Source organism: Tachysurus vachellii, chromosome 26 (assembly GCF_030014155.1).
Source record: "Tachysurus vachellii isolate PV-2020 chromosome 26, HZAU_Pvac_v1, whole genome shotgun sequence".
Classification (NCBI taxonomy): domain Eukaryota; kingdom Metazoa; phylum Chordata; class Actinopteri; order Siluriformes; family Bagridae; genus Tachysurus; species Tachysurus vachellii.
In genome coordinates, this window is record NC_083485.1 from 13,534,350 (window position 1) to 13,560,849 (window position 26,500).

At 39.5% G+C, this 26,500-nt stretch overlaps 1 protein-coding gene across 1 annotated transcript in view; it reads left to right on the forward strand.

The window, feature by feature from the left end:
* The window catches only part of tek (TEK tyrosine kinase, endothelial), a 26,377-nt gene extending 424 nt beyond the window's left edge, over positions 1-25,953 (forward strand). The window contains exons 2-23 of the mRNA XM_060863013.1: positions 9,120-9,416; positions 10,715-10,825; positions 11,240-11,428; positions 11,541-11,672; positions 12,436-12,573; positions 12,668-12,793; positions 12,889-13,034; positions 13,795-13,939; positions 14,893-15,051; positions 15,995-16,129; positions 17,099-17,392; positions 17,800-18,111; positions 18,208-18,344; positions 18,738-18,948; positions 21,183-21,293; positions 21,417-21,607; positions 22,456-22,569; positions 22,694-22,764; positions 23,164-23,204; positions 24,227-24,323; positions 24,527-24,626; positions 25,523-25,953. Coding sequence (XP_060718996.1) covers positions 9,120-9,416; positions 10,715-10,825; positions 11,240-11,428; positions 11,541-11,672; positions 12,436-12,573; positions 12,668-12,793; positions 12,889-13,034; positions 13,795-13,939; positions 14,893-15,051; positions 15,995-16,129; positions 17,099-17,392; positions 17,800-18,111; positions 18,208-18,344; positions 18,738-18,948; positions 21,183-21,293; positions 21,417-21,607; positions 22,456-22,569; positions 22,694-22,764; positions 23,164-23,204; positions 24,227-24,323; positions 24,527-24,626; positions 25,523-25,597 — 3,332 coding nt within the window. The 3' untranslated portion in view covers positions 25,598-25,953. The remainder of the gene's footprint in view (positions 1-9,119; positions 9,417-10,714; positions 10,826-11,239; positions 11,429-11,540; positions 11,673-12,435; positions 12,574-12,667; positions 12,794-12,888; positions 13,035-13,794; positions 13,940-14,892; positions 15,052-15,994; positions 16,130-17,098; positions 17,393-17,799; positions 18,112-18,207; positions 18,345-18,737; positions 18,949-21,182; positions 21,294-21,416; positions 21,608-22,455; positions 22,570-22,693; positions 22,765-23,163; positions 23,205-24,226; positions 24,324-24,526; positions 24,627-25,522) is intronic.
* The last annotated feature ends 547 nt before the right edge of the window (positions 25,954-26,500 follow it).

A 26,500-nucleotide genomic window follows, 5' to 3' on the forward strand; every position in this document is an offset into this window, starting at 1 on the left:
GACAGTTTATGGAAGATTGAACGTATGTGACGGAACTAAGGTAGTAAAATTAAGGTATTAAAGATTTAAAGAAAGTATAGACATTTAAAGACAGAACAGATTTAGGATTCATGGATAGATTCATGGATTATCCACAGATTAGTGCAAGTGCTGGCAACCTTCATGGATCAGATGATTATTTGTTCGTTTTCCATCGAGACTGTTGTGAGAACTCACATATTCATTATTGCAGTCAGATTGTCAAAGAGCAGCTGGAATCCATTAAAGTGGACACAGGTATTAAAGATAAAACCGTGTCTCGGTCAGTCTGCTCTGAATTAAAGCTGAGTCCAATGCTGGTCATTTCCATCAGTTGTATTACACTGACATGTTCCTTGTTATTGTCTAAAGGTCATGGGAAATCATTATCCTGATTCATGAATGATTAACACATGTGGGTTTTTGTGCTTTATCGCTTTGTACAATTACTGAACAATTAAGGTTTATTTGTCTTGTAATTTGAGACACAGCTAATAAAACAAGTAGCGCGTTTGTGGCTTCGCTTTTTTTTTTTTTTTTTTTTTTTTTTTGTCATTTTTAAACCTACCTTTAGGTTCTGGTGAAGGTTTTGGAGCTCCACATAAGAATGTCAATAGTCACATCCAGTGGAACGAACACTCCGTTTTTATTGCCTAAGAAAAGGCTAAAATAATGTGGTACACTCTTGTAACATCCAGTAACACCAGAACACAACATTCTAGCTAGCTGTTGTTTAACCCGCTAACAAAATAGATCATAACATGTTTGCAACTGAAAGACAGGACTAGCTAGTTAGGATTATCCACCAAAATATAACTAAGGTACAGTTTGTAATATGATGTTATTCTAATTGCTCTATTGAGCTAGTAGGTTGTTTCATGCTAGCTCTTTTAGCGTTATTTCTGCATATATGACCTTTACACTGAGCAACTATTTTTCCCACAGTGTCCTTTGCTAAAAGCATAACACCATGTGTAAGTGAGTGATTAAATTAGCTCACATCAGTTCTACAAGTTTCAAGGCAGATACAGTAACCCTTAATTTCTCAGCAATTGGACGTAGCGATAAGCACTAAAAACAACATGTTTTGATCATTTGTGATCATTTCCCATGACTTTTAGACAATGACTAGCAGCTAGGAAAAGCATAACTGATTATTTAATGAGCTGCTGTCTTGGTGAGATGAATGGAGATGTAATGACCTGTCAGGATTACTGAAAAACCTACATTTTCATCTCTCTCTCTCTCTCTCTCTCTCTCTCTCTCTCTCTCTCTCCCTACAATTTGCTTCATGACCACACACCTCCTCTGTTTCATTATTTCAGCTCTATACCCAATTTTCGGCCAACAGTAGCACAAAAACATACTTGTTAAACAACTTTACATTAATAATTAATCCTTGAATAGCATTTAGATAAGTCAACATTTTGCTAATCCCCATTTTGTGTTTCGTCCGTTGTCGTTAGCATAATCTGACTAGACGAAGAGGTTAATTACTCTAAATATTAATATATGTGTGAAACCGTGATATTAATTGTGAAATTAATCTCAGGGTTGCTGAGCCGTTTTTCTAGTAAAGGTTGTAAGTTCAAATCGCAGGACTGCCAGAAAACAATTAATCCTGACTGCCTAACTTCTTTTTTTAAAAAAAAAAAATAAAATGTTGCGTGCGAGAATTTTAAGTTGATGCCGTATCTACGCTTGTTGTTTGTCACATGTTGGCGCATTGCAACTGTGGATGTGGCTTATCCAGCATTAATCAGAAAACTTACTTACCAAAATGTAAACAAAAATCTAACTAGTTAAATGCACTAATTCGTATGGACACTGATAGTTTAAATTACATTTTATAGTTCTAATTGTGCTTGATTCTTTGGTTGATTAGCAACACATGCTAGCTGTACTAGTCACACCAGAGGTACTAACTCACCTGAGGTATCTCTGCTACTTCCTTCCAAGCTTTATATTGCTTTCTATACACATTTAATCATTGTTGTATGCGACAGGAAGACATTATTACATTACATTATAAAAGATTTGCGTCTGTTTTGTTTTCTCACATCAAACGGTAAATAGGAAGAAAAAGAAAATTTATTTCTTAGAATAAAAAAAATGTAAACTTTGCATCATGCATGTAATTAGAAAGTAAATGTACCTTACTTACTTTGTTAAATTTCTACACCATATGCTTTGCATTAGTCGTGATACACATAAGGTGCTCTGTAGTGCAGTGTTGTAGCTCTAGACCTCAGATTATCAACAGAGATGAAAAATTCTACCCTTCATTATCTCATCGCCATAACACCCATACGTCATGTGATCGTTGGAGATCTGGTTATTATTATGTGGGGTTTTTTTGTGTGTTTTTCTGAGGAATCGAGCCCCCAAAGTGTTATGGAGAGAAGACCATTTTTATTATAAACCAGATTCTCTGAATACTCCAGAGAATACTGCAAATGCTGATATGTAGATATGTTTTCAACACGTGCTTACATTTTTGCCTGAACGTCTGTTTAAAAAACATGGTTTGATTTTAATGTCGTACAGATTTTGGTATTACAAAACTTTCAAAACAAGACTTAAGCTCTTTAAAATATAAAGAAGGATTTAAACTGAAAAAAAAAAAAAATGAATAAATAAATAAGTAAAAAAAAAAAAAACACTGTGCATTGAAGCAGCTACAAGTGAGGAAAGAACGAAAGGAAGAAAGAAAGCACGAAATAAATAAATAAATAAATAAATAACTAAATAAATAAATAAAGAAAGAAAGAAAGAAAGAAACAAGGAAAGAAAGAAAGAAAGCACGAAATAAATAAATAAATAAATAAATAAACAAGGAAAGAAAGAAAGAAAGAAAGAAAGAAAGAAGGAAAGAAAGAATAAAAGAATGAAAGAAAGAAAGAAAGAAAGAAAGAAAGAGAGTGATGGATAGATTTACAATGTGTACTTGTTCTGTGTGTTTTTTTTTTTTAATTAAATCAAAACTGCTGATTATTTAATTTTACAGCCCTGTGTGACGTCACTGGATTTTTAAAAAGAAATTTTATGACTTGAATTTAAAAACGATCCTGAAAACATAGTAAGTTATTGCACAACTCTGCTATAATTTTTATTTATTTATTTATTTAAACTTGGTTTACCTGGTTTTTAATTTTTCATTCCAAATGTGCTGAATTTACGTCCATTTACAGCACAAAGCGTCTACAATTCTGCGGTTTGGCCGAGCGCTTAGAAATATTATTCTAAAACAATCAAAGCACTCGTTCATGCCTCCTTCATTTTCTGCAGAAGTCCAGTCCAGTTGACCTTTAACACAATAGTCTAATGTAAATTTAGAGCCTTTCATGAACACATTGTTAGCCTTTGCTCCTGCCTTCCAAAAGCTCTTCTATGCTATAGAAATGAGCGTGTGTGTACTGTAGAGCCTCTGGTTCAATAACCATGTGCTCGATTCCTCTCCCTGAAGTCCCACTAATCACTCCAGCAACAACAACAATATCCAGCCAATGTTTTACTCCTTTGAAACGAAAGATAAGCAAAGCCATTGTTCATTCTAACAACTTTGTTTGAGACCCAGTAGCAGAGCCTTCGCTTTCTTAACCATCATTATTTATAGTCTTGTAGTAAAGTAAATGAACCTGTAATACTTTTATTGGAAAAGAAAATGCTCTGAATAAACAAACCACGAACGAGGAGCTCTAGGAGTTTACTAGTAAATCTATGTACTTATTCTCACTGATGGTCCAGAGCTGTGAGTTCTGACCAAAAGCATATGGCCAGGAATTAGGTTCCTCTGCAGTGTTACTCGTATTACTCTCCCTGATAGGGTGAGAACAACATTTTCATAGTACAGTGCTTCTCTGAACCAAAAGGAGCCACTTTATTTAGTTTAGACACCTTATAAATTACTCCTCCCACTGGACGGAGACCCAGAGGTTATATCTCATAGGTGGCCTGGGAATGATTGAGAATCCCAGATGAGGAGCTGGAACATGGTACTGGAGCTACTGATCTCTGGGCTGACCTTCTCAGCCTCGTTGACCCCCAGGCATTAATATGGAAAATGCAGAATTCTACAGAAACATATGGTCAGAATCGGTCACAAAGGCAGCTTGGAGCTTTGACTTTAGTTTTGATCTAGAACCTAACTGACTTTTATTTTCTGTCGCTTGCATTTTCATTGTAGTGCCTTCAATGATTCTATGCACAAATTGTAAAACGAATATCTATTAAATTAGCAGAGCAAGTGATCAGAGCACAGAAAGGGTTAAGGGGGAAATTAATATGTTCGGATGTCAGAACTGCAAAATGCTAAATGCTAACAACCAGGAACCAGGAGTTTCAATGTCTTGACAATGCAGTTTTTACACATAAAACATGAAATAGACACAAACACAAAGTGAACCAGGGAGAAGTAACACATGACAGGTGGGAATAATTAACACCTTCTCCTGGGAAACGTCAGAGGATCCATACTTACATCCCTCGCTATCTAATCTGTGATTATTGAATAATTCATAGCTGTTACTAAAGACTATGCTTCAAGGCAAATAGCTGAATAATAAACCTGGGAATTTAGGACAATAAATAAGAAGCAAGAACAGGAAACCCTGCCCATATAAGGAAGTGGAATGGCGAACATGCTCAAAACAGTACGCTTCTGTGAGCTGTTCATTTCTCTGAGCTGTGTGAGTTTAAAAGGAGATTTGTATCACGATCACTATATATATATATATATATATATATATATATATATATATATATATATATATATATGAGGATATATTTGGTATTTTCATTTTTCACCATGTTCCGTTTATCGTCCGCGTGTCATCTGATTAGCAGTTATTCTGTCAAACCTTATCTTTACCTAATCAGCAGCTCCCTCACTGGAATAGTCACAGATCCAGTTGGAAATCCTCTCACGTGTGCCGTAACCTCTTGGGGAATGCTGGTTGTGAAAAAACTCAGACATCTGTCTCTGACAGCTGGCCATGTAAAGGCATTTACACACATAATCTCTAATGCTTGTGAGCTGAACTGGACATCGTTTCAATCATGAAGCACGGATCTGGAGATGGGGCCGAGAGCGTGACACCTCGTGGGGCATTTTTTCTGGATTTTGTTTTCGATTCTTTGTGATTGCAGAAACGAAGGAAGAGGATTTGTTCTGGAGTCTGACAGCTCTTCACACTCAAGCAGGTTGTTAAAGTACTAGAGGAACTTTGGCAGGCTTTAGGAACAATTAGGAGTCAGAGAGACATGCTCGAATTTCCCATTATCTATGTGTGTCTATATATCTATTGTTCACTAGACATTAAACAAAGTCTACATAATGCCACATCGATTAGTGACTGATGCCTTCCTAAAAATAAAGACTTTGCTCACTTCATTTGTGTGTGTGTGTGTGTGCGTGTGTATGTGTGTGTGTGTGTTAAACCCCCACACCCCTTTAGCATAGATCTTTTGCACTAGCCTATTCCTGCCACAACAATAGCTGGGCGAGGTTTCCCTCTTTGCGCACTAGTAACTTTCCAAAACTCTTCAGAGCCTGTGCAAAGCGATTAAAAGAAACAATCAGTCATATTTTCGCATTTAATTCCAAATCACAAACTTACTGACTTGCTGTTCTTGGATTCACATGGCTTCCACATCCAGTCTGGACACAAAAACTCTGCCTTTACAATTAACCTTACTTAATGAACCATGCTCCATTAGCCATGCTTAAAGAACCTTCATCAAAAAACAATACTCCTTAAGCCATACACTTAATGCCATATTTAATCTTATTCAACAAGCCATAGTCTATAAGCCATACTCAATTAACCTTACTGAATAAACCATACTTTATAAACCATACTCAATTAACCTTACTGAATAAACCATACTTTATAAACCATACTCAATTAACCTTACTGAATAAACCATACTTTATAAACCATACTCAATTAACCTTACTGAATAAACCATACTTTATAAACCATACTCAATTAACCTTACTGAATAAACCATACTTTATAAACCATACTCAATTAACCTTACTGAATAAACCATACTTTATAAACCATACTCAATTAACCTTACTGAATAAACCATACTTTATAAACCATACTCAATTAACCTTACTGAATAAACCATACTTTATAAACCATACTCAATTAACCTTACTGAATAAACCATACTTTATAAACCATACTCAATTAACCTTACTGAATAAACCATACTTTATAAAACATACTCAATTAACCTTACTGAATAAACCATACTTTATAAGCCATGCTCAATTAACCTTACTGAATAAACCATACTTTATAAACCATACTCAATTAACCTTACTGAATAAACCATACTTTATAAACCATACTCAATTAACCTTACTGAATAAACCATACTTTATAAACCATACTCAATTAACCTTACTGAATAAACCACACTTTATAAGCCATGCTCAATTAACCTTACTGAATAAACCATACTTTATAAGCCATGCTCAATTAACCTTACTGAATAAACCATACTTTATAAAACATACTCAATTAACCTTACTGAATAAACCATACTTTATAAGCCATGCTCAATTAACCTTACTGAATAAACCATACTTTATAAGCCATGCTCAATTAACCTTACTAAATAAACCATGCTCAATTAACCTTACTAAATAAACCATACTCAATTAACCTTACTAAATAAACCATACTCAATTAACCTTACAAGTTAAGCCCTACTCAACAAATTCCATGAACTGGACTCAAGGGCCCTATTGCGTACAGTAAGCCTCACTCAATAAAACATTCTCAGTAAGATTTACCCACATGCAATACTCAATAACTAATCCTCAATAAGCCCACAAACTATCTAAGGAAGCAGATCTATCTGTTTGAGGTTTCCAGTGAGTTTGCTCAGCCTAACAACATCAAAACAGATCAAAGCTGCGTCTGATTATAAAGTCTGATATCAGGAGAATGTGTTTCCTATGTACTCAGTGGATTCTGGAGTAGGTGGAGAAAGTTTACTTTTAATAGGCACACAGCAAAAGGCTTTCTGATTAGTGTTGTTATTATTATATATATTTTTTTGTACGTTGTTGGCTGACCCCATTTCCTGTAGCTCTAAAGTGGTGTGTGTGCATTACGATAGAGAGGACGTGGAGTTGGGAGTTGGTTCTTGCCAAGGCGTCTAAGTGGCGCTTGTGTAACTGCTGATGATCGCTCGGTGTGTCTGAAGTGGAAAAGGAAGGTACAGTGTGTCATAACCAAGACAGCTAAACCAAGATGCACTAATGTAAAAGATTTGTGCGTAAACTATCCATTTATTATACTAGATATCAGAAGATACCCCTTTTTTCCTAAGAGCCTATACTTTTGGATTATTATCTATTATTGGATAAACCTCAAGTACTGTACATGGCTCATGTTAACGACTACAAAAATGTAGATAGGAAACAAACTTATAAATACATGTATAAGTACATTTAGAAAAGGTTTTTGCTGTTCTTTTTGTTTGGGTTGTTTTAACAGTTTACAATGTGTAAAGTGTTTAAATAGGAAAGCTGCTGAGGTGCCTTCAGTCCAAACCGAGAGAGAACAGTAACGCAATTCGCTTTTCATTGTTAATCCTCCGTCTGTGAGGAAATCTATCTAAAAACTCAGCTGTAGGTCGAATTGCGCAGAACCTTTTGGTTCAGTTTAGACACCAGCCTAGAGGGAACGTATGAAAAGAGCCAAACGTTCCTAGGATCCAGTAATTTACAACCCGATCCGTTAAACCAGGGTTCTTAATTATTTTTAAAGCCGTCGGATTAACGGGAAAATCCGTTCCACTACGTGTTCAGTACAGATTTGTAAAAATCATGAACAGTAGTTAAATGTTTGGAAGAGCACGTTGTCTATTCATTAGAGCCATAAAACTGTTTTATTCCCAAACTTTCCACTGACACGGATATCAGGAATTGGATCATATCCATTCGGTTAAATGAGCCGCGCTTTATATTGGCTAACATTAGGTTGTGATTTCTGCTCCTGTAACCAAATTGAAAAAAATAATAAAGAACCCTTGGGGATTTTCAGAACAAAATTTGAGAGAAAGAATAATCCAACAGAAATATTCAGTTCAGTCAGTTTCTCTGACCTTTTTTTCTTCTTTGAGGCTTATAACTAACAAGTAATAGAAGTCTGTCTCATCCTAAATGAAATTTATGACCAGAGAGCAAGTCCATGACCAAATCTTTGTGTACTTGCTTCAGACAACATTCCTAAATGACACAATCACGTTTAATATTTTTGCAAAATAGCAGCCTCTTATATGAGATGGTACGAATAAAGACGAAAGACAGCTGCCTCTACTGTATAACACACTGTAGACCTTAGCATTATATTTTAATAAGTTAATATAAGTTTCCTTTAGCTTACTGTAGTAATCAATTCATTCGCTTCTTTACCGGGGCTTTAAGACTCAGAGCCGTAGGTGAACCCGAAACCTGATTACACCTCCAGGATTTGCCCTGTGGTTGTGGTTGAAGAGGCTTTTATAGCGCCTTATCAGTTGCCAGACCATAGTGAGTCGCCGAGGGGTTTGAATGTGGTTCGCTGAGACAATAAATCAGATAAACTTGGTGCTTTACTGCCCACTATGCTCTTCTGTAGATATGACCCATGATCCTTCCCAGGAATCTTTATTTGCTCTGGATGCCTTTGTCTTGGCAACTAATATTCAAATTTGTGGCTTTACCGAATGTACCATCAATTTTAACCCGAAAAGGTTGGAATAGTGTTTAAAGGAATAGTTGAGATGTCAGTCAGAGTTATTTGGTGTCCTTAATTTGCTGATTTGGGTTTGTATCTAACAAGTAAAAGTCTATGTTTAAGAGTTAACATGCCAAAGTCATTACAATGGCCTTTAAGATGTGGAAAGAAATCATCTGAAACTTTAGAGCCCATATCTGTAGTGTTATGAGTAATCACCTGATGTAACCTGATGTATATATGACCTTGTGTAGCTATTTTGTTCCTTTCAAAATAATTTGTTTGTGAATCTAACCAATCAGATTCATGAGATGAGGAATGGTTGTTTAAACACCTACATCATTTATTGTGTCTCAGGCGGTGCTTTGGACATCACAGACGTGACGCTGATAAATCCAGATCCCATAATGTCTTCAGCAGATGCGTCTCTTCTGTGTGTGAGCAGCGACTGGGCGTCCTCCGGTTCATCCTCGCTCGCTCTAGACCATGAGTTTCCTCTGCCTCAACAACACCTAGTCTCCACAGCAGAGAGTACATACCGGTCTGCAACCAGAGCATCCTGGAAGATACGCAGTGGCATATTTGGGGCTTTCTATTGTGAGATTAAAAACTCAAACAGCGGCAAGGTGTACACGTACAAAATGCTAAACGAAGGTGAGTATGCTTGTGAGTGCTTGTGAGTTAATACAAAGACGGTCGCGAGTGAAATGATCGCCGTCACTGTCATTTCATTTTAGTGGACGTCATCTGGAAAGAACAGAGCAGTAAAAATGCAGTAAACTAAATGTTTATTTCTGGGGGAACACGGTGGCTTAGTGGTTAGCACGTTCGCCTCACACATCCATGGTTGGGGGTTCGATTCCCGCCTCCACCTTGTGTGTGTGGAGTTTGCATGTTCTCCCTGTGCCTCGGGGGTTTCCTCCGGGTACTCCGGTTTCCTCCCCCGGTCCAAAGACATGCATGGTAGGTTGATTGGCATCTCTGGAAAATTGTCCGTAGTGTGTGATTGCGTGAGTGAATGAGAGTGTGTGTGTGTGCCCTGTGATGGGTTGGCACTCCGTCCAGGGTGTATCCTGCCTTGATGCCCGATGACGCCTGAGATAGGCACAGGCTCCCCGTGACCCGAGGTAGTTCGGATAAGCGGTAGAAAGTGAGTGAGTGAGTGTTTATTCCCACTAAGTATTTTAGATTAGTAGAAATGAGTCCATGGGCATTGGTAGCTCAAGTGTTTAAGCCTCTGGGCTGTTGATTGGAGGATCACGATTCAAGCCCCAGCACTGCCAAGCTGCCATTGTTGGGCCCTTGAGCAAGGCCCTTAACTCTCTCTGCTGCAGTGGTGCTGTATCATGTCTGACCCTGCGCTCTGACCTCAACCTCCAAAGCTGGTATTATATGAAGAAAGAATTTCACTGTGCTGTAATATAGATGTGACAATAATAAAGGCTTCTTCTTCTAGTTCAGATGATGAAGACGCAAACCTGAGGGATCCACTTGATCTAAATCATGATATCAATTACCAGTCAAAGCAATTCCTTATTTATTTCCTTCTATAAACCAATTATCACCCGCTTGTGCAACATTTCCAGTGTTTTTCTTTTAAAGCTGGAACGTGCTATGGGGCAAGCGTCAAAAACAAACACTCAGTCCTTGGTTTACGTCCAACAGCATGTTACTAAATTGCCCAATATGGAATGTTGGATTATTCCTGATCCAATTAGTTTTTCTTAGCCCCCCAAGGCATCTATGAGAACATCTCTGACCAGGGGGTTGGTTTATGAAATCTGTCGTCCAGTACGTTTGGATTTCCTGGCACAGAGCACCTCATTGTGTAGTCATTCTTGGCCGTGTTGAAAGCACCGCGTTGGTTTGTTTATTTGAAAAGTCTTTCCGTTTTATTCTAATGGGATGCGTTGTGGCATGTTCAGAAATGTTTAACTCGTTCTATTTTTCAGCATCATTTCTTCCTGAGGCACTGACAGTGACAGCCAGCATCGGGGATAACGTGACCATCTCGTACACGAGGAAAAAAGTGGCTGAAGAAGACACGATCATCTATAAGGAGGGTACGTGTGCAAGCGAGGGAACTACTCTCCGTCGAAACCGTTTTGAACGGGAACGATTTCAATTCTAGTCGAATCCGATTTGACTTCTGAGGTTTCTTACATTTTTCCATTTTTAAATCTGACATTTTATGTAGAAACCTCATTAATGTCTAAATCCAGTTCCACACAATTACCTATTTGATGCATATCTATTACGGGTTCTTCAAGGGTTCTTGATAGAAACCACTCACACACCAAAGTTCACACACTTACGGCAACTCGTATGTTTATACGAAACCAATTGAATCACGGTCTGATCTGATTTGTTCAATTTGAATAAATGAATCAGATTTGCCCTGCAGTCTAAACAAGCATATGATAATGTAATATTAATATAATATTCCTCTTGTTTATTTGAACTCGTCCTTAAAACAGTGTTGCAATCCTTTAAGAATGCCGGTAACAAAGACTCGGCTTTCGCTCACTCCGTACCCAAAGGGGACATCATGGATTCTGTTCCCTACCTCATCAGTGACGTGAAGAGTTCACACGCAGGACTGTACACCATTCGCTACATGTCAGAAGGCCCGTCCACCTCCGCCATCACTCATCTCATCGTCAGGAGTCAGTGCTTTACTCAGTATCGTATACACGCACACATCTAGAACTTTCTGTAGTGCTTGGTGGTAAAATCCTGTGTGTGTGTGTGTGTGTGTGTGTGTGTGTGTGTTTTCAGGCTGCCAAGCAGGCAGATGGGGTTCTGACTGCACTAAGCTCTGCCCAGCGTGCACTAACGGAGGAGTGTGTGATGATAAAACAGGAGAGTGCATCTGTCCCCCTGGGTTCAAGGGTCCCACCTGTGAGACAGGTAGAGTAACACCCTTAGTGCTGTAAATACACCACACATTTACTGAGGCTCAGGCTTTGGGATTAAACTCTAATGTCACTTTATATGGGGTTTTTTACACCTGGTCATTTCATGCGTGTTCTGTGATCAGATAGCTATCCGATGGTAAAAAGACCTGGAAAGAGATGGATATAAATCCGATCGTTCAAACCACTTCAGGAGGTGGTCTGGGACGCGTTTCAGATGAAACTGGACAGGTGTAAATGAACGTGTTTGTGCAAGCGACATACGTCAGCGCTATACTCCTCCCAAACGGAGGTACGGCACTCGCGTGTGACGAGTCGTGCATCGCACCAGAAACGGAAATGAGGAAAAATATATTAGCATTTTGGGCGGGAGTAGAAAGATCGGATCGATATCCGATTCGCCGAGACGCGTTTATGTGGCCTAATGTAAATGGTACAGTTTTAACAAATCAGATAGCTATCGGATCAGAGAAAACACATGAAGTGACCAGGTGTAAAAAGGCCCTTACAATGTGCACTGTGTCTCTATTGCTTTTGTACTGAGTGTATTACATACTGCACATTTCAATTAGAAATAAACTATACTGTATATCTACACCTCGGGATACGTTTCAGTAATCAAGGCAAGACATTATATATATATATATATATATATATATATATATATATATATATATATATACATATATATATATATATATATATATATATATGTGATGTATTTTTATATGTGTGTGTGTGTGTGTGTGTGTGTGCAGTGTGTGGTGAAGGCCGTTTTGGGAAGACGTGTAAGGAGCGCTGTATGGATGGAAAGTGTCGCTCTCTGGTGTTCTGCCTCAGAGACCCGTACGGCTGCTCGTGCGCCTCAGGGTGGAGAGGTCTGAACTGCAGCGAGAGTAAGAACAATTTCATTTCTTTCTTTTTTTTTTATCCTCCTGAACAGAGGCTTATTTCGATCCTATAGAAACTTCTTACCGTTCATGTCTGCAGCGTGTGCACCCGGATACTACGGCGCTGGCTGTAAACTGAAGTGTGTGTGTGACAAGGGAGGTGTGTGTAACCGCTTCAGAGGGTGTGTGTGTGCTGGAAGGCATGGTGCTCGATGTGAGAAAGAAGGCAAGAGCAGAAAGCATTAACATTAATATCAATAACACAGTTGATTTGATGTGTCAGGAGAAAGAAAAGGTTTATACTTGTCTGCTTCCTGCCAGACGAAGCTCCAGACATCGTAAGCAGTCTGAAAGACACAGAGCTGAACTCCGGAGCACCGTACACCGTGAACTGCTCCGTCAACGGCAAGCCGGCACCTTTACATGGAGAAATCATCCTGCTCAGACCAGACAAGAACATCGTATACGTAAGATCCAGTGATCTTCACTGAGCTGTAAGCAGCTACATAGAATAGGTCAGAACTTACGGCTAATGAATCAGGTTCATGGAGTAAAACTTTAAAATTTCCCTCAAGGTGAAAAACCACTTGGAATGAATTAAGCCCAACATGTCGGCATGCGGGGGAACACGGTGGCTTAGTGGTTAGCACGTTCGCCTCACACCTCCAGGGTTGGGGGTTCGATTCCCGCCTCCGCCTTGTGTGTGTGGAGTTTGCATGTTCTCCCCGTGCCTCGGGGGTTTCCTCCGGGTACTCCGGTTTCCTCCCCCGGTGCAAAGACATGCATGGTACAGTAGGTTGATTGGCATCTCTGGAAAATTGTCCGTAGTGTGTGATTGCGTGAGTGAATGAGAGTGTGTGTGTGTGCCCTGTGATGGGTTGGCACTCCGTCCAGGGTGTATCCTGCCTTGATGCCCGATGACGCCTGAGATAGGCACAGGCTCCCCGTGACCCGAGGTAGTTCGGATAAGCGGTAGAAAATGAATGAATGTCGACATGCTACGCCGCTAATCAGTCGGCCAGTCAAAGAACACATTAAGACATGCAGCAGTCAGTAATCCAGTCAGTAATCAGGAATGTGACCTCTGTGAGTAACACAACACACAGGTCACATTCCCGGTCCACAGACACTATAGAGGTGGAACAGATCTCGTTTTTTGTTGGCGGTTGATTTCTCTACAAGCTTCTCATAAAGACTCTTCCTGTTTTTGTGGTTATGTTGGTCCAGGCCGTGGACACGGTGACGGTGGATAACCAGAGTACGTCCATGTTCAGGGTGGACGGGATCACGAGGGCTGATGATGGGCGCTGGGTGTGTCAGGTGAAGACCACCGGTGTTCAGGTGGAGAAAGGCTTCAGAGTCAGAGTGAAAGGTAAGAATTCACTGGTCTGAAGCTGAAGCCTGTCTGAACCTTAATAATAATAATAATAACAATAACAATAATAACAATAACAATAATAATAATAATAATAATAATAATAACAATAATAATAATAATAACAATAATAATAATAATAATAATAACCTTTTTTTTTAGAACATCTCAAAGCGCTTTACAAAAGCAAAATAAAAGCAACAAAATTACACACATAATATAAAGATTAAAATGAAAGCAACAAAAATAGACAATAAAATAAGCACTATGTAATATTACAATTAGTCAAATTAAAAGCTACCCTAAAAAAATAAGTTTTAAGCAGAAGCAGATTTCAGCAGATCCTTACTGTGTTCAGTTTTCTCCAAGAGCTTAGATTAGAAAGTAAAGGCCTGTTTGCTGCAGTTTCCACAGTCTTATACTGATATCAAAAGTTTACACCCCCGCCCGTTAAAATCGCAATTAAATAAATTACATTTTTTCCACCTTTAATGCGACTAAACATTTAGCTAATACAACATTAAAGCACCTTTAATGAGTTTTTTTATTATATTATTCTATATTAATTTGCTTGTTCACAAAAATTTCTCAATTCACTTCAAACTATTTTTTTTTAGCAGATGTCTTTTTTTTTTAAGTTTAAACAAACAAACAAACAAACAAACAAACAAAAAACCCTTTTCTGTGAAGCTGCTTATCTTAAACAAGACAAAAGCTCTCTTCTCAGCTCCTTATCATCTTTATTTATCAGAAAATTCTTACAGATTTTCTTTTAACCGAATCTCACCGTTAAAGGGAGGCGCCAGGCTCCAGACGGAGCTGCTGGATGACGGACGGATCTCAGACTCAGACTTTTTGTTACAGATGAAGTTAATGAAGTGTTGCTCAACAGGACGAGACAAGCGCTCTGAGCTCAGAGATTGAAAACCTGATGTTCCTTTGTCTTTCAGTTCCTCCGCAGCCCAAGTACCCACCTTCCCTGAACAGCAGTGGGCCGTACCATCTCCTAGTGCAGGTCAATAAGGATCAGTACACTGGGGATGGACCGATCACCTCAGTAAATCTGACCTACAAGCAGGCCAATGCATCCACCTGGGAGACGGTTGAAGGTAGCAACCTTTTCTCCTCACCATCTTTATTACATTTTTATGTAACTGTCATTCATGACGTTTTATCGTCCGACTCTATAGCAAACGTTCGATTCTTTCATACCCTTTTTCCTCATTGGAATATTTCACGCCACAGGTTAGAGGTCAATCGGCAAAGCTCACGCCTTACGACTGATTTCTATTGTGTGCCGGATTCAAAACAAGGTTTAAAAATATCCTTCTGATGAACTAAAATGTTTTCAGATTACTCTCAGATCCAAAATAAATAATGGCCCAGAAGAACAATGTGAATGATGTCACTTTTCTGTAACGCTGTTGTTGTTGGACAAATGTTTCTCGGATGATTTTCCTTACTCAGGAACTGTTTGGTCCTTTTTACATGTTTCAGATTGTATCTGTCAGATCAGATCTGTAGGTATAGTTATGTATGTCTGTACATACAGCATAGGATCAAAAGTTTGTGCACCCCGTGTCCATCTCACACGTATGTGGTTCTTCCTCACACTGTTGGTACAAAGGAATTTTTCCTGTTCCAGCCTGACAATGCCCTTGTGCACAAAACTCCATGAAGACATGTTCAGTGTGGAAAAACTCGAGAGCCCTGACTCGGACTCAACCCCACTGAACACCTTCAGGATGAACTGGAACAGCAACTGAACCCAACATCAGTGTCTGATGTCATTAATGCTCTTGTAGATGAATTTAGTGGAAAACCTTCTCAGAAAATTGGAGCTTATTACAACAGTAAAGAGGGAACTAACTCAGATACACAAATTCTTGGCCCCATAGTGCACACGTGTGTATTTGTCTGTTGGATGGAATAATTAGTGTATGTGAAGGTGTAGTGATGATCACTGAAGTGTGTGTGTGTGTGTGTGTGTGTGTGTGTGTGTGTGTGTGTGTGTGTGTGTGTGTGTGTGTGTGTGTGTGTGTGTGTGTGAAGTGACTGGTTCTCAGGTGAAATTGGAGAATCTTTACCCCATGACTCAGTACATTGCATTTGTGCAGTTAAGTCGGGAAGGACCTGGAGGGAGTGGATATCCAGGACCTCAGGCGATCTTCTACACACAGAAGCTTGGTAACAAACACACATACAAAGAGTGAGAGAGAGAGAGAGAGAGAGAGAGAGAGAGAGAGAGAGAGAGAGAGAGAGAGAGAGACAGAGAGAGAGAGAGAGAGAGAGAGAGAGAGAGAGAGAGAGAGAGAGAGAGAGAGAGAGAGAGAGTGAGAGAGAGAGAGAGAGAGAGAGAGAGAGAGAGAGAGAGAGAGAGAGAGAGAGAGACAGACAGACAGAGAGAGAGAGAGAGAGAGAGAGAGTGAGAGAGAGAGAGAGAGAGACTGAGAGAGAGAGAGAGAGAGAGAGAGAGAGAGAGAGAGAGAGAGAGAGAGAGAGAGAGAGAGAGAGAGAGAGAGACAGAGAGACAGAGAGTGAGAGAGAGAGAGAGAGAGAGATCACTTCATGACATATTGATTCCAAAAGTAATAAAAGCTAGCTTTAAACTTTTAACTTTAAAAATAAAATAAAATAAAATAAAGTTAGAAAATAAGATCAGTTAAATAATGAATTGAAATACACATTAAAATGTATATTATACGCCCAGACCCAATATTAAATAATAAAATAATTAAGTGAAGTATTATAGAGCTTTGCTCATAGAGCAAAATAAATAAATAAACAAACAAACTAATAAACTAATAAATAAATAAGTAATATTGTAAACACGGAAGATTTTCTTTTTCTTTTCATTTTCTAATATAAAATGAGAAAATCACTGGTGGGTTTTAGAGCAAGTTTTTGCGTTTACAGGATATTTTTTTAATTTCTAAAATATGAATATAATTTTTTTTTACCTTAAACCAATCCAAAGTTTATTTTTTAAAGCATTAAAAAGAAAGTAATTACCAATAGCTTTGTATTACATTTATCAGTAAAATATTTTATCTACCTTTGGTATTTATTCCATATTTAATGAAAGAAAAAAAACATCCTCATAATGTGATATTTCATGTTAATCCACACCGACACTCATTTCTCTCTGTCCCACAGATCTGCCCCTGCCTACAGGGCTGAAACTAACCCCGCTGAATCAGACCTCCCTGATCCTTTCCTGGGATTCTGCCCCTGTCACGGATCTGGCTAAAGACGACTGGTGTTATAACGTGGTGTGTGAAGAGGCGGGCAGCGTAAACACCGCACAGCCCTTCAGCCTGCCTCTAAACTCCACCGGCCTTCAGCTACACCGACTGAAACCCAGACACATGTACAAGTGCAGGGTCAGTCTGAGCAGCAGGGCAGCAGACCAGATCTGCCCCACGGTCATCGCCTGGACCCTTAGCGATGGTAAATTCCGGGCTCAGTAACAACGTGTAAAAGTCCAAATAGAGACATTTTGCTGTTGCTCCAGGCTGCAAGGGAGAACCAATCAAACACAAGATGGCCTCGGAGCTTTCAGACCTCCATCCAGTACTGTAAAAGAATAACAGACATAATAATACACGGTGTTAATGTAATAATGACTCTAATATTCAGAATGCAGTGGATTCGGGAAAATCTTTAATGATATAAAAGCAAGAAAAAAAAAATAAATAAATAAATGTTTTAAAACGGGAATCATTTTAGTAAATTTGTAAATATTTGCAAGAATAAAAAGTTCTATGAACGAAAACGTCTCCAGTGTGATGAGATATAATACGTTATAATAGAAGAAAAATTATATATTACACCCTCGAATCATTCTTTTCATTCAGAACTTCCCCCTGCTCCGTCCGATGTCTCCGCCTCCAACATCACCGACTCCTCAGCCGTCCTCGGCTGGTCCGTCGCCGAGGGCCACTCCATCTCCAAGGTGATCATTCGCTACCAGGAGGCAGAGGAGGCGGCGTACAGCCAGCGGGTGGATCTGGGGGTGCAGCCTTTCCAGAATAACATGCACTTCATGCTGAGGGGTTTAAGGGCTGACACTGAGTACCTGCTGAATCTCTGGACTATTAACAACATGGGAGAGAGCAAGAAGAAGGAGCAAGTCTCTCTGAGGACACTAACGCTTCAGGAGAGCTCGCGTGAGTCCTACAAACACACACACTCAACACAGACAGAATGCAAACTGTACACAATGTAGTTCTCTTTAAAGCGGCGTTATGTGTTCTGTGTCTCAGGCCTGTACGGCTTCAGATCTGATGGAAACATGCTGTTTTATGCCATTCTGGGTTCTGCTGGAATGACTTGCCTCACCATCCTGCTGGCCTTCTGCATCGTGCTGCAGCTTAAGAGAGCCAACTTCCAGAGACGCATGGTGTGTGTCTGTGTGTGTGTGTCTGTGTGTGTGTGTGTGTGAGATCAGAAAACTACTTACTGCTGAATAACAAATCTTACATTGACAAAGAACAAGATGTTCTAGAAACACAGTTGGAGTCAAAGTCACATATACAAGAATATACAATAAACTGGAATTCTGTGTGTGTGTGTGTGTGTGTGTGTGTGTGTGTGTCAACATATGACATTGAATTTTAGATCACTGTGTACAAAAAGCTTTACTTTTTTAACACCTCACCTTGATGATGTCCTAAGTGTTTGCATGTAGCTATATGCACTGCTTCTACTCAACTTTCCTATTTGATCCCACGGACACAGACTCAGACATCACACATACGTTTTGTCTCTAACCTCCGTGTCTCTCGTCTCTCAGAGAGAGGAACCCGTGGTCCAGTTTAGCTCGGGGTCTTTAAACACTCAGAAGAAAGTGACGAGCTCGACGCAGGCCGTGTCGTATCCCATGCTGGAGTGGAGCGACATCAAGTTCCAGGATGTGATCGGAGAGGGAAACTTCGGCCAGGTGCTTAAAGCTCGCATCAAGAAGGACGGCCTGAGGATGGACGCCGCTATCAAGAGGATGAAAGGTCAGGAGTGTAGAGCTCTTTAATACTCTCCTTCTGTAATACTCTAATGCTGTAATACTCTAATGCTGTAATACTCTCCTTCTGTAATACTCTCCTTCTGTAATACTCTCCTTCTGTAATACTCTCCTTCTGTAATACTCTAATGCTGTAATACTCTCCTTCTGTAATACTCTAATGCTGTAATACTCTCCTTCTGTAATACTCTAATGCTGTAATACTCTCCTTCTGTAATACTCTCCTTCTGTAATACTCTCCTTCTGTAATACTCTCATGCTGTAATACTCTCATGCTGTAATACTCTCATGCTGTAATACTCTCCTTCTGTAATACTCTCCTTCTGTAATACTCTCATGCTGTAATACTCTAATGCTGTAATACTCTCCTTCTGTAATACTCTAATGCTGTAATACTCTCCTTCTGTAATACTCTCATGCTGTAATACTCTAATGCTGTAATACTCTCCTTCTGTAATACTCTCATGCTGTAATACTCTCCTTCTGTAATACTCTAATGCTGTAATACTCTCATGCTGTAATACTCTCCTTCTGTAATACTCTAATGCTGTAATACTCTCATGCTGTAATACTCTCCTTCTGTAATACTCTCCTTCTGTAATACTCTAATGCTGTAATACTCTCCTTCTGTAATACTCCCCTTCTGTAATACTCTCCTTCTGTAATACTCTAATGCTGTAATACTCTCATGCTGTAATACTCTCCTTCTGTAATACTCTCCTTCTGTAATACTCTCCTTCTGTAATACTCTCCTTCTGTAATACTCTAATGCTGTAATACTCTCATGCTGTAATACTCTCATGCTGTAATACTCTCCTTCTGTAATACTCTAATGCTGTAATACTCTCATGCTGTAATACTCTAATGCTGTAATACTCTCCTTCTGTAATACTCTCCTTCTGTAATACTCTAATGCTGTAATACTCTCCTTCTGTAATACTCTCCTTCTGTAATACTCTAATGCTGTAATACTCTCATGCTGTAATACTCTCATGCTGTAATACTCTCCTTCTGTAATACTCTAATGCTGTAATACTCTCATGCTGTAATACTCTCCTTCTGTAATACTCTCATGCTGTAATACTCTCATGCTGTAATACTCTCCTTCTGTAATACTCTCATGCTGTAATACTCTCATGCTGTAATACTCTCCTTCTGTAATACTCTCCTTCTGTAATACTCTAATGCTGTAATACTCTCATGCTGTAATACTCTCCTTCTGTAATACTCTCCTTCTGTAATACTCTCATGCTGTAATACTCTCCTTCTGTAATACTCTAATGCTGTAATACTCTCATGCTGTAATACTCTCCTTCTGTAATACTCTCCTTCTGTAATACTCTAATGCTGTAATACTCTCATGCTGTAATACTCTCCTTCTGTAATACTGTCCTTCTGTAATACTCTAATGCTGTAATACTCTCCTTCTGTAATACTCTAATGCTGTAATACTCTCATGCTGTAATACTCTCCTTCTGTAATACTCTCCTTCTGTAATACTCTCCTTCTGTAATACTCTAATGCTGTAATACTCTAATGCTGTAATACTCTCCTTGTGTAATACTCTCATGCTGTAATACTCTACTAATTTAATACTCTACTGCTTCAATTCTCTCCTGCTTTAATTCTCTCCACTCTACTGGTATAATGAATTAATACTCTACAATTTCGGTGTTTTTTTTTTTCTATTTGGGAATAAAGAAAGTGTACTGATGTGGTAGGAAGTAAGAACACCATTAAAAGGACTCATACATTCCAAATAAACTTTGAGAGGAAATTAGATTTTCTACTAATATATTTTTAAAAATAATTTTGGGGAACTCTATTTGTAGAAAAACTTTTTTCACTTTTTTTTCTCTTCTTCTTCTTTTTTATTTAGCCAGAATTCAGCCACAGTGACATGACGTGATTTATTTAATTGTTTGTTTGTTTGTCCATCCATCCATCCATCCATCCATAATATAATGTCAGATCACTCCCTCCTGCACAGAGAGACAATATTATATAAATATAAAGGGTTTGAGTTTAAGAAATTTTTCTATTAGTGAAAAAGTGTTGCAAGTTTAAATCCTGATAAATGGGAGTTTGTTCATTCTCTCTGTTCCCTAAGAGAGTTGTCTGAGAGTAAAATAAAAGGGTGTGGGCTGTTTGTTTGTGTTAAGATGACGTCTTTTTTTTTTTTTTTTTTGTAAATACTTATTCAAATCTTTTGTTTCTCAGAATACGCTTCTAAAGATGATCACAGAGACTTTGCGGGTGAGCTGGAGGTGTTGTGTAAACTGGGTCATCACCCCAACATCATTAACCTGCTAGGAGCCTGCGAGCACCGAGGTGTGTATCCGTCACTACTCGGCGTTCAAGCTCTGTCCCTTTCCTGTAGTTTGAATCACGAAATGAAGAATTACCTCAGAACAAATGAAGACTAACCACAGCTGAACTCTGCATCTGTCTCAGGTTATTTGTACCTGGCTATCGAGTTCGCGCCTCACGGCAACCTGCTGGATTTCCTGAGAAAAAGTCGAGTGCTGGAAACAGACCCGGCCTTCGCTATCGCTAACAGCACGGCCTCCACACTGTCCTCTCAGCAGCTCCTACACTTTGCTGCCGACGTGGCTCGAGGCATGGACTACCTGAGCCAGAAACAGGTCAGTAATCCAACAGTCACTGTCTAATCTGAAATCATCAATAATCTTCAGAAATGGACTTAAAATCATGACAATTTCAGTCAGTAGAAACAAACGAATTATGTCGTGTCTGTGAGTCTGATCTAAAATTAATTTTTAGGTTGGTTTTCAGGGTTTGTCCCACTGTTGATAATCTGTAGATCAAATCTGAGCTGCTTTTTAAATGAACAAACACTTGGATCATCTCAGAGAACAGAAATGGGTTTGATATCTACATTTACTCTGAAGATACAAAACATTTGTGTGGAAAAAAACAAACCATTTTTATTTTATTGGAACTTTTCTATGAATATATCGCTCTAATATAATAGAGAAAAACAGAAATACTTCTGATACACAACAACTTTCCTCATATTAACCAACACAGTGTAGTGTAATAACATCAACGAAACCAAACGAAACTCTGTAGAACAAACAGTAGTCTAAGTGTAGTTGTGGAATTCAGTCCGTACCCGACTAGATGAGGCAAAGAATCCTTACAGTACAATTGAGACCTTTTCAGCAGTTCAGCAGAAGAACAGCAGAACTTTCCAGAAGGTTCCACCACTTTCGCTACAACTACAAATCCAACCCTTACAAAAATAGCTCTGTCTCAAAATAAAATAAAAAAGAATTAATTAATAATTAGCTCCCCGTGACCCGAGGTAGTTCGGATAAGCGGTAGAAAATGAGTGAGTGAGTGAGTAATTAATAATTAAGAAAGAAAAGAAATTTTGTGCATTATGTCACACTTGCTGTAAAAAAAGATCAGGCTGAAATCTGACAGTGAGTGTGTTCCTTTAAGAAGAATGATTTGCTGCTTCTTGTAGTTCATCCACAGAGATTTAGCGGCCAGAAACATCCTGGTGGGTGAAAACTTTGTGGCAAAAATTGCCGATTTCGGGCTTTCGCGAGGACAAGAGGTGTACGTGAAGAAGACCATGGTAATGTCCTGTTAGGTTTCTGTGATCATATTTACACAAACAATCATATCATTGCTTATATGTTGTACAGATAAACAGAGAACTCATTTTGTATGTGTGTGTGTGTGTGTGTGTGTCTGTACAGGGCCGATTACCCGTGCGATGGATGGCCATAGAATCTCTGAACTACAGTGTTTACACAACCAACAGTGATGTGTAAGAAACAGATCTTGTTTAGCAGAGAAAGTCAGAATGATGATAATTCAGTTTCTTCTACATCAGCAAGAAGAAATTAATGTTGGAAATATCAGAACCTCAGGATCTCTTGGTTACACAATTCCACTCAACTATAACCGAAACCTGTAGAAAAAACATTATTTACGCTGACATTATATCCAGTCTGGTGTCACCCAAATGAGGATGAGGTTCCCTTCTGAGCCTGGTTCCTCTCAATGTTTCTTCTTCACCACCTTCACCTCAGTCTTGCTCATTATGGATAGATGTTAGAGATACATAGTAACATGCATTAAGACAATTTCCATTGTTTAAAGTGCTAAAGAAATAAATTGAATTGAATTGAATTAAATCTATAGACCTTCTGTCTCTCACCTTTAGGTGGTCATATGGAGTGCTTCTCTGGGAGGTGGTGAGTTTAGGTGAGTGCACAAATCTGATTGGTCAGAAGGTGATTAGGGTTCATTTGTGGAATTTTAGTAACATTCATTCATTCATCTTCTACCGCTTATCCGAACTACCTCGGGTCACGGGGAGCCTGTGCCTATCTCAGGCGTCATTGGGCATCAAGGCAGGATACACCCTGGACGGAGTGCCAACCCATCGCAGGGCACACACACACACACACACTCTCATTCACTCACTCAATCACACACTATGGACAATTTTCCAGAGATGCCAATCAACCTACCATGCATGTCTTTGGACCGGGGGAGGAAACCGGAGTACCCGGAGGAAACCCCCGAGGCACGGGGAGAACATGCAAACTCCACACACACAAGGCGGTGGCGGGAATCGAACCCCCAACAGTGGAGGTGTGAGGCGAACGTGCTAACCACTAAGTCACCGTGCCCCCTTTTTAGTAACATGACAATTAATAAAATTTTTAAGGCAGATAAGTTGCTACGGTGTAAAAAAAAAAACCATTTCAGGGCAGTAATAAGATCACATTGTTTTCCTATAACCTGTTGTGTATTATTTCTTTGTTGGTGATATTATATACACCATATGAATGATTTCTAGACACCTGACCATCACATGCATACATGGATTTAAACGTCACTTTCCAGATTCAGGACACTCAAAACACTTCTGATCAAAATGTCTTCATGGAGATGCTTTGTGCACAGAAGCGTTGTCATGCTACTGGAACAGGTTTGGGTCTCTGAGCTCTAGTGAAGGGAAATTAAAATTTTACAGCGAACAAAGCATTTGATATCGTTTGTGGCAACAGTTTGCTTAAAAAAGCAAAACAAAAACAAAAACAAAAAAAAACCTTGTATGATCATATGGATGTGATGGTTAGGGGTGCACAAACTTTTGCTCCTACAATGTAAAACACAGACATAATAACACAACTATTTTTTCCTTCCGTAGGAATTCTCGTTAAAGATTAAGATTTGTGTTAATACGTACGTTAATACTGATTACGTTTGTTTTGTAGGCGGGACGCCGTACTGTGGCATGACCTGTGCTGAGCTTTATGAGAAACTGCCTCAGGGTTATCGCCTGGAGAAGCCTCTCAACTGTGACGACGAAGTGTGAGTGTGTGTTTATAGACCTGGTAGTTATTTAATACGCAGACGGATTATCGGAGTACGAACCGACCGGATTTTTGACACTTGTTCACATCACATTTGTCTTTTTCCAAGATACATCAATCCACGAAAGAACCAGAAGCTCAGGTTTCCTGCAGCAGATTTCTGTATGTAAAGTTCTGAATGTTTTGCTTTGTTTTTCGTAGCTATGAGCTGATGAGGCAGTGCTGGAGAGAGAAGCCTTACGAGAGACCGTCGTTCGCTCAGATCCTGGTGTCGCTAAACCGCATGCTGGAGGAGAGAAAGGTGAAGCAACGAAACTCTAGCCATAAGAGTTTCATTCCTCTGCCAGTGACTGCATTAATTATTAATTATTTATTAAAGAATGATGTGATAGAACACAGGGGCACGGTGGCTTAGTGGTTAGCACGTTCGCCTCACACCTCCAGGGCTGGGGGTTCGATTCCCGTCTCCGCCTTGTGTGTGTGGAGTTTGCATGTTCTCCCCGTGCCTCGTGGGTTTCCTCCGGGTACTCTGGTTTCATCCCCCGGTCCAAAGACATGCATGGTAGGTTGATTGGCATCTCTGGAAAAAATGTCCATAGTGTGTGATTGCGTGAGTGAATGAGAGTGTGTGTGTGCCCTGCGATGGGTTGGCACTCCGTCCAGGGTGTATCCTGCCTTGATGCCCGATGACGCCTGAGATAGGCACAGGCTCCCCGTGACCCGAGGTAGTTCGGATAAGTGGTAGAAGATGAATGAGTGAGTGAGAGTAAATCGACCCCCTGATCCAGGTCTAGTTTTGTCTGAAGTTGGTGGAAAAGCAGATGAAGCCCATGATGTGTTGGTTTCTATGTTTCTCGGGTCAGAGAATCAGTCACAGCTTTTTTCATGTCAGGTTGAAGGAGTTTAACACTTTTTACCAGTTCACTGGTGTTCCAGTCTGTCTATTTAATGGAAATTGACTTACAGGACCTAGAAGATCGGTATAAAGTAATTATTTTATCACTGAAAGTCTGATTTATTGGTCAAACGGTCAGGGCTTTGAGCCCCAGCACTGCCTCTCTGCCCCTGCTGGTGCCCTTAACCCTTCCCTGACCCTGTGCTCTGACTCCAGCTCTCTAACAATTTGAGATATGTAAAGAAATCAATTCACAATATCAGTTCTTACAGCTAATCTCATTCTCTCTCTTTCTCTCTCAGACATACGTGAACACGACGCTGTATGAGAAATTCACCTACGCCGGAATCGACTGCTCTGCCGAAGAAGCCGGCTGATATCTCGTCTCCCCGTGCGGCCGCTTTGCTGTTTGCTCGGACGTGTATCGTTAATTTTATATACGATCCTGTGATCAGGATTCAAGGACTAGAAACATTACTAATGTGATTACTTCCCCAAGTATCGCATCATACAGCTGTGTATTCTCATGTGTGTGTGTTGTCCTGATGCCGAGCGAGCGAATGTGATGTTCTGCAGTCTGAAAACTGCCCAAACTGTAGATGTGTGTTCACAATCCTAAGCTGGACGTGGCAGCCATTTTGAATGCGATGGTTGCTGTATACTGGGCATTGTGTAAACATTTTGGAGAACTTTCAATAGCTTTTAATGGACCAATAAACTTCTTGTTGTGAAATTCTGCTGCTCGGGGAAGAGGATTGTGAAATACTGCAACGCTACAGATTAGAAAAATATAACACACTTGGAGAGTAAGAGCATTTAACTCTATTAAATCATCCTCTGCTTCCTTTATTCATCAAATCATTCCAAATCTTGAACAAAGAACTGCTTTAAGGATCATAAACATAGCAGTAGATCACTTACACTTTCCTGTTATTGTCGTTCACACTGCAGTTATTTTTGCGCAGTCTCGTGCCTCATTATTCTTGGATATTTAAGCTGATTATGCGCTTGAAGACAAAACCTATGATTAGTCTGCGAGCTCAGCAGTTACTGGGAAGGTCAGAAGTTCATATCCTCAGACTTGCTACACTAACACACAGACCATCAGAAGCTCAACACGCTCATAGGAGAGCACTAACTCCCTTATCGGTTATACGTGAGATGCCTGAGCTTCAAACTTCTTAAAAATAATAAATAAATAAATAAATTCTTGAAACTGGAAGTATATTCTAGAAAGTTCTCCATCAAGTGACCACAACACACGTGAGATGGATCTGAAG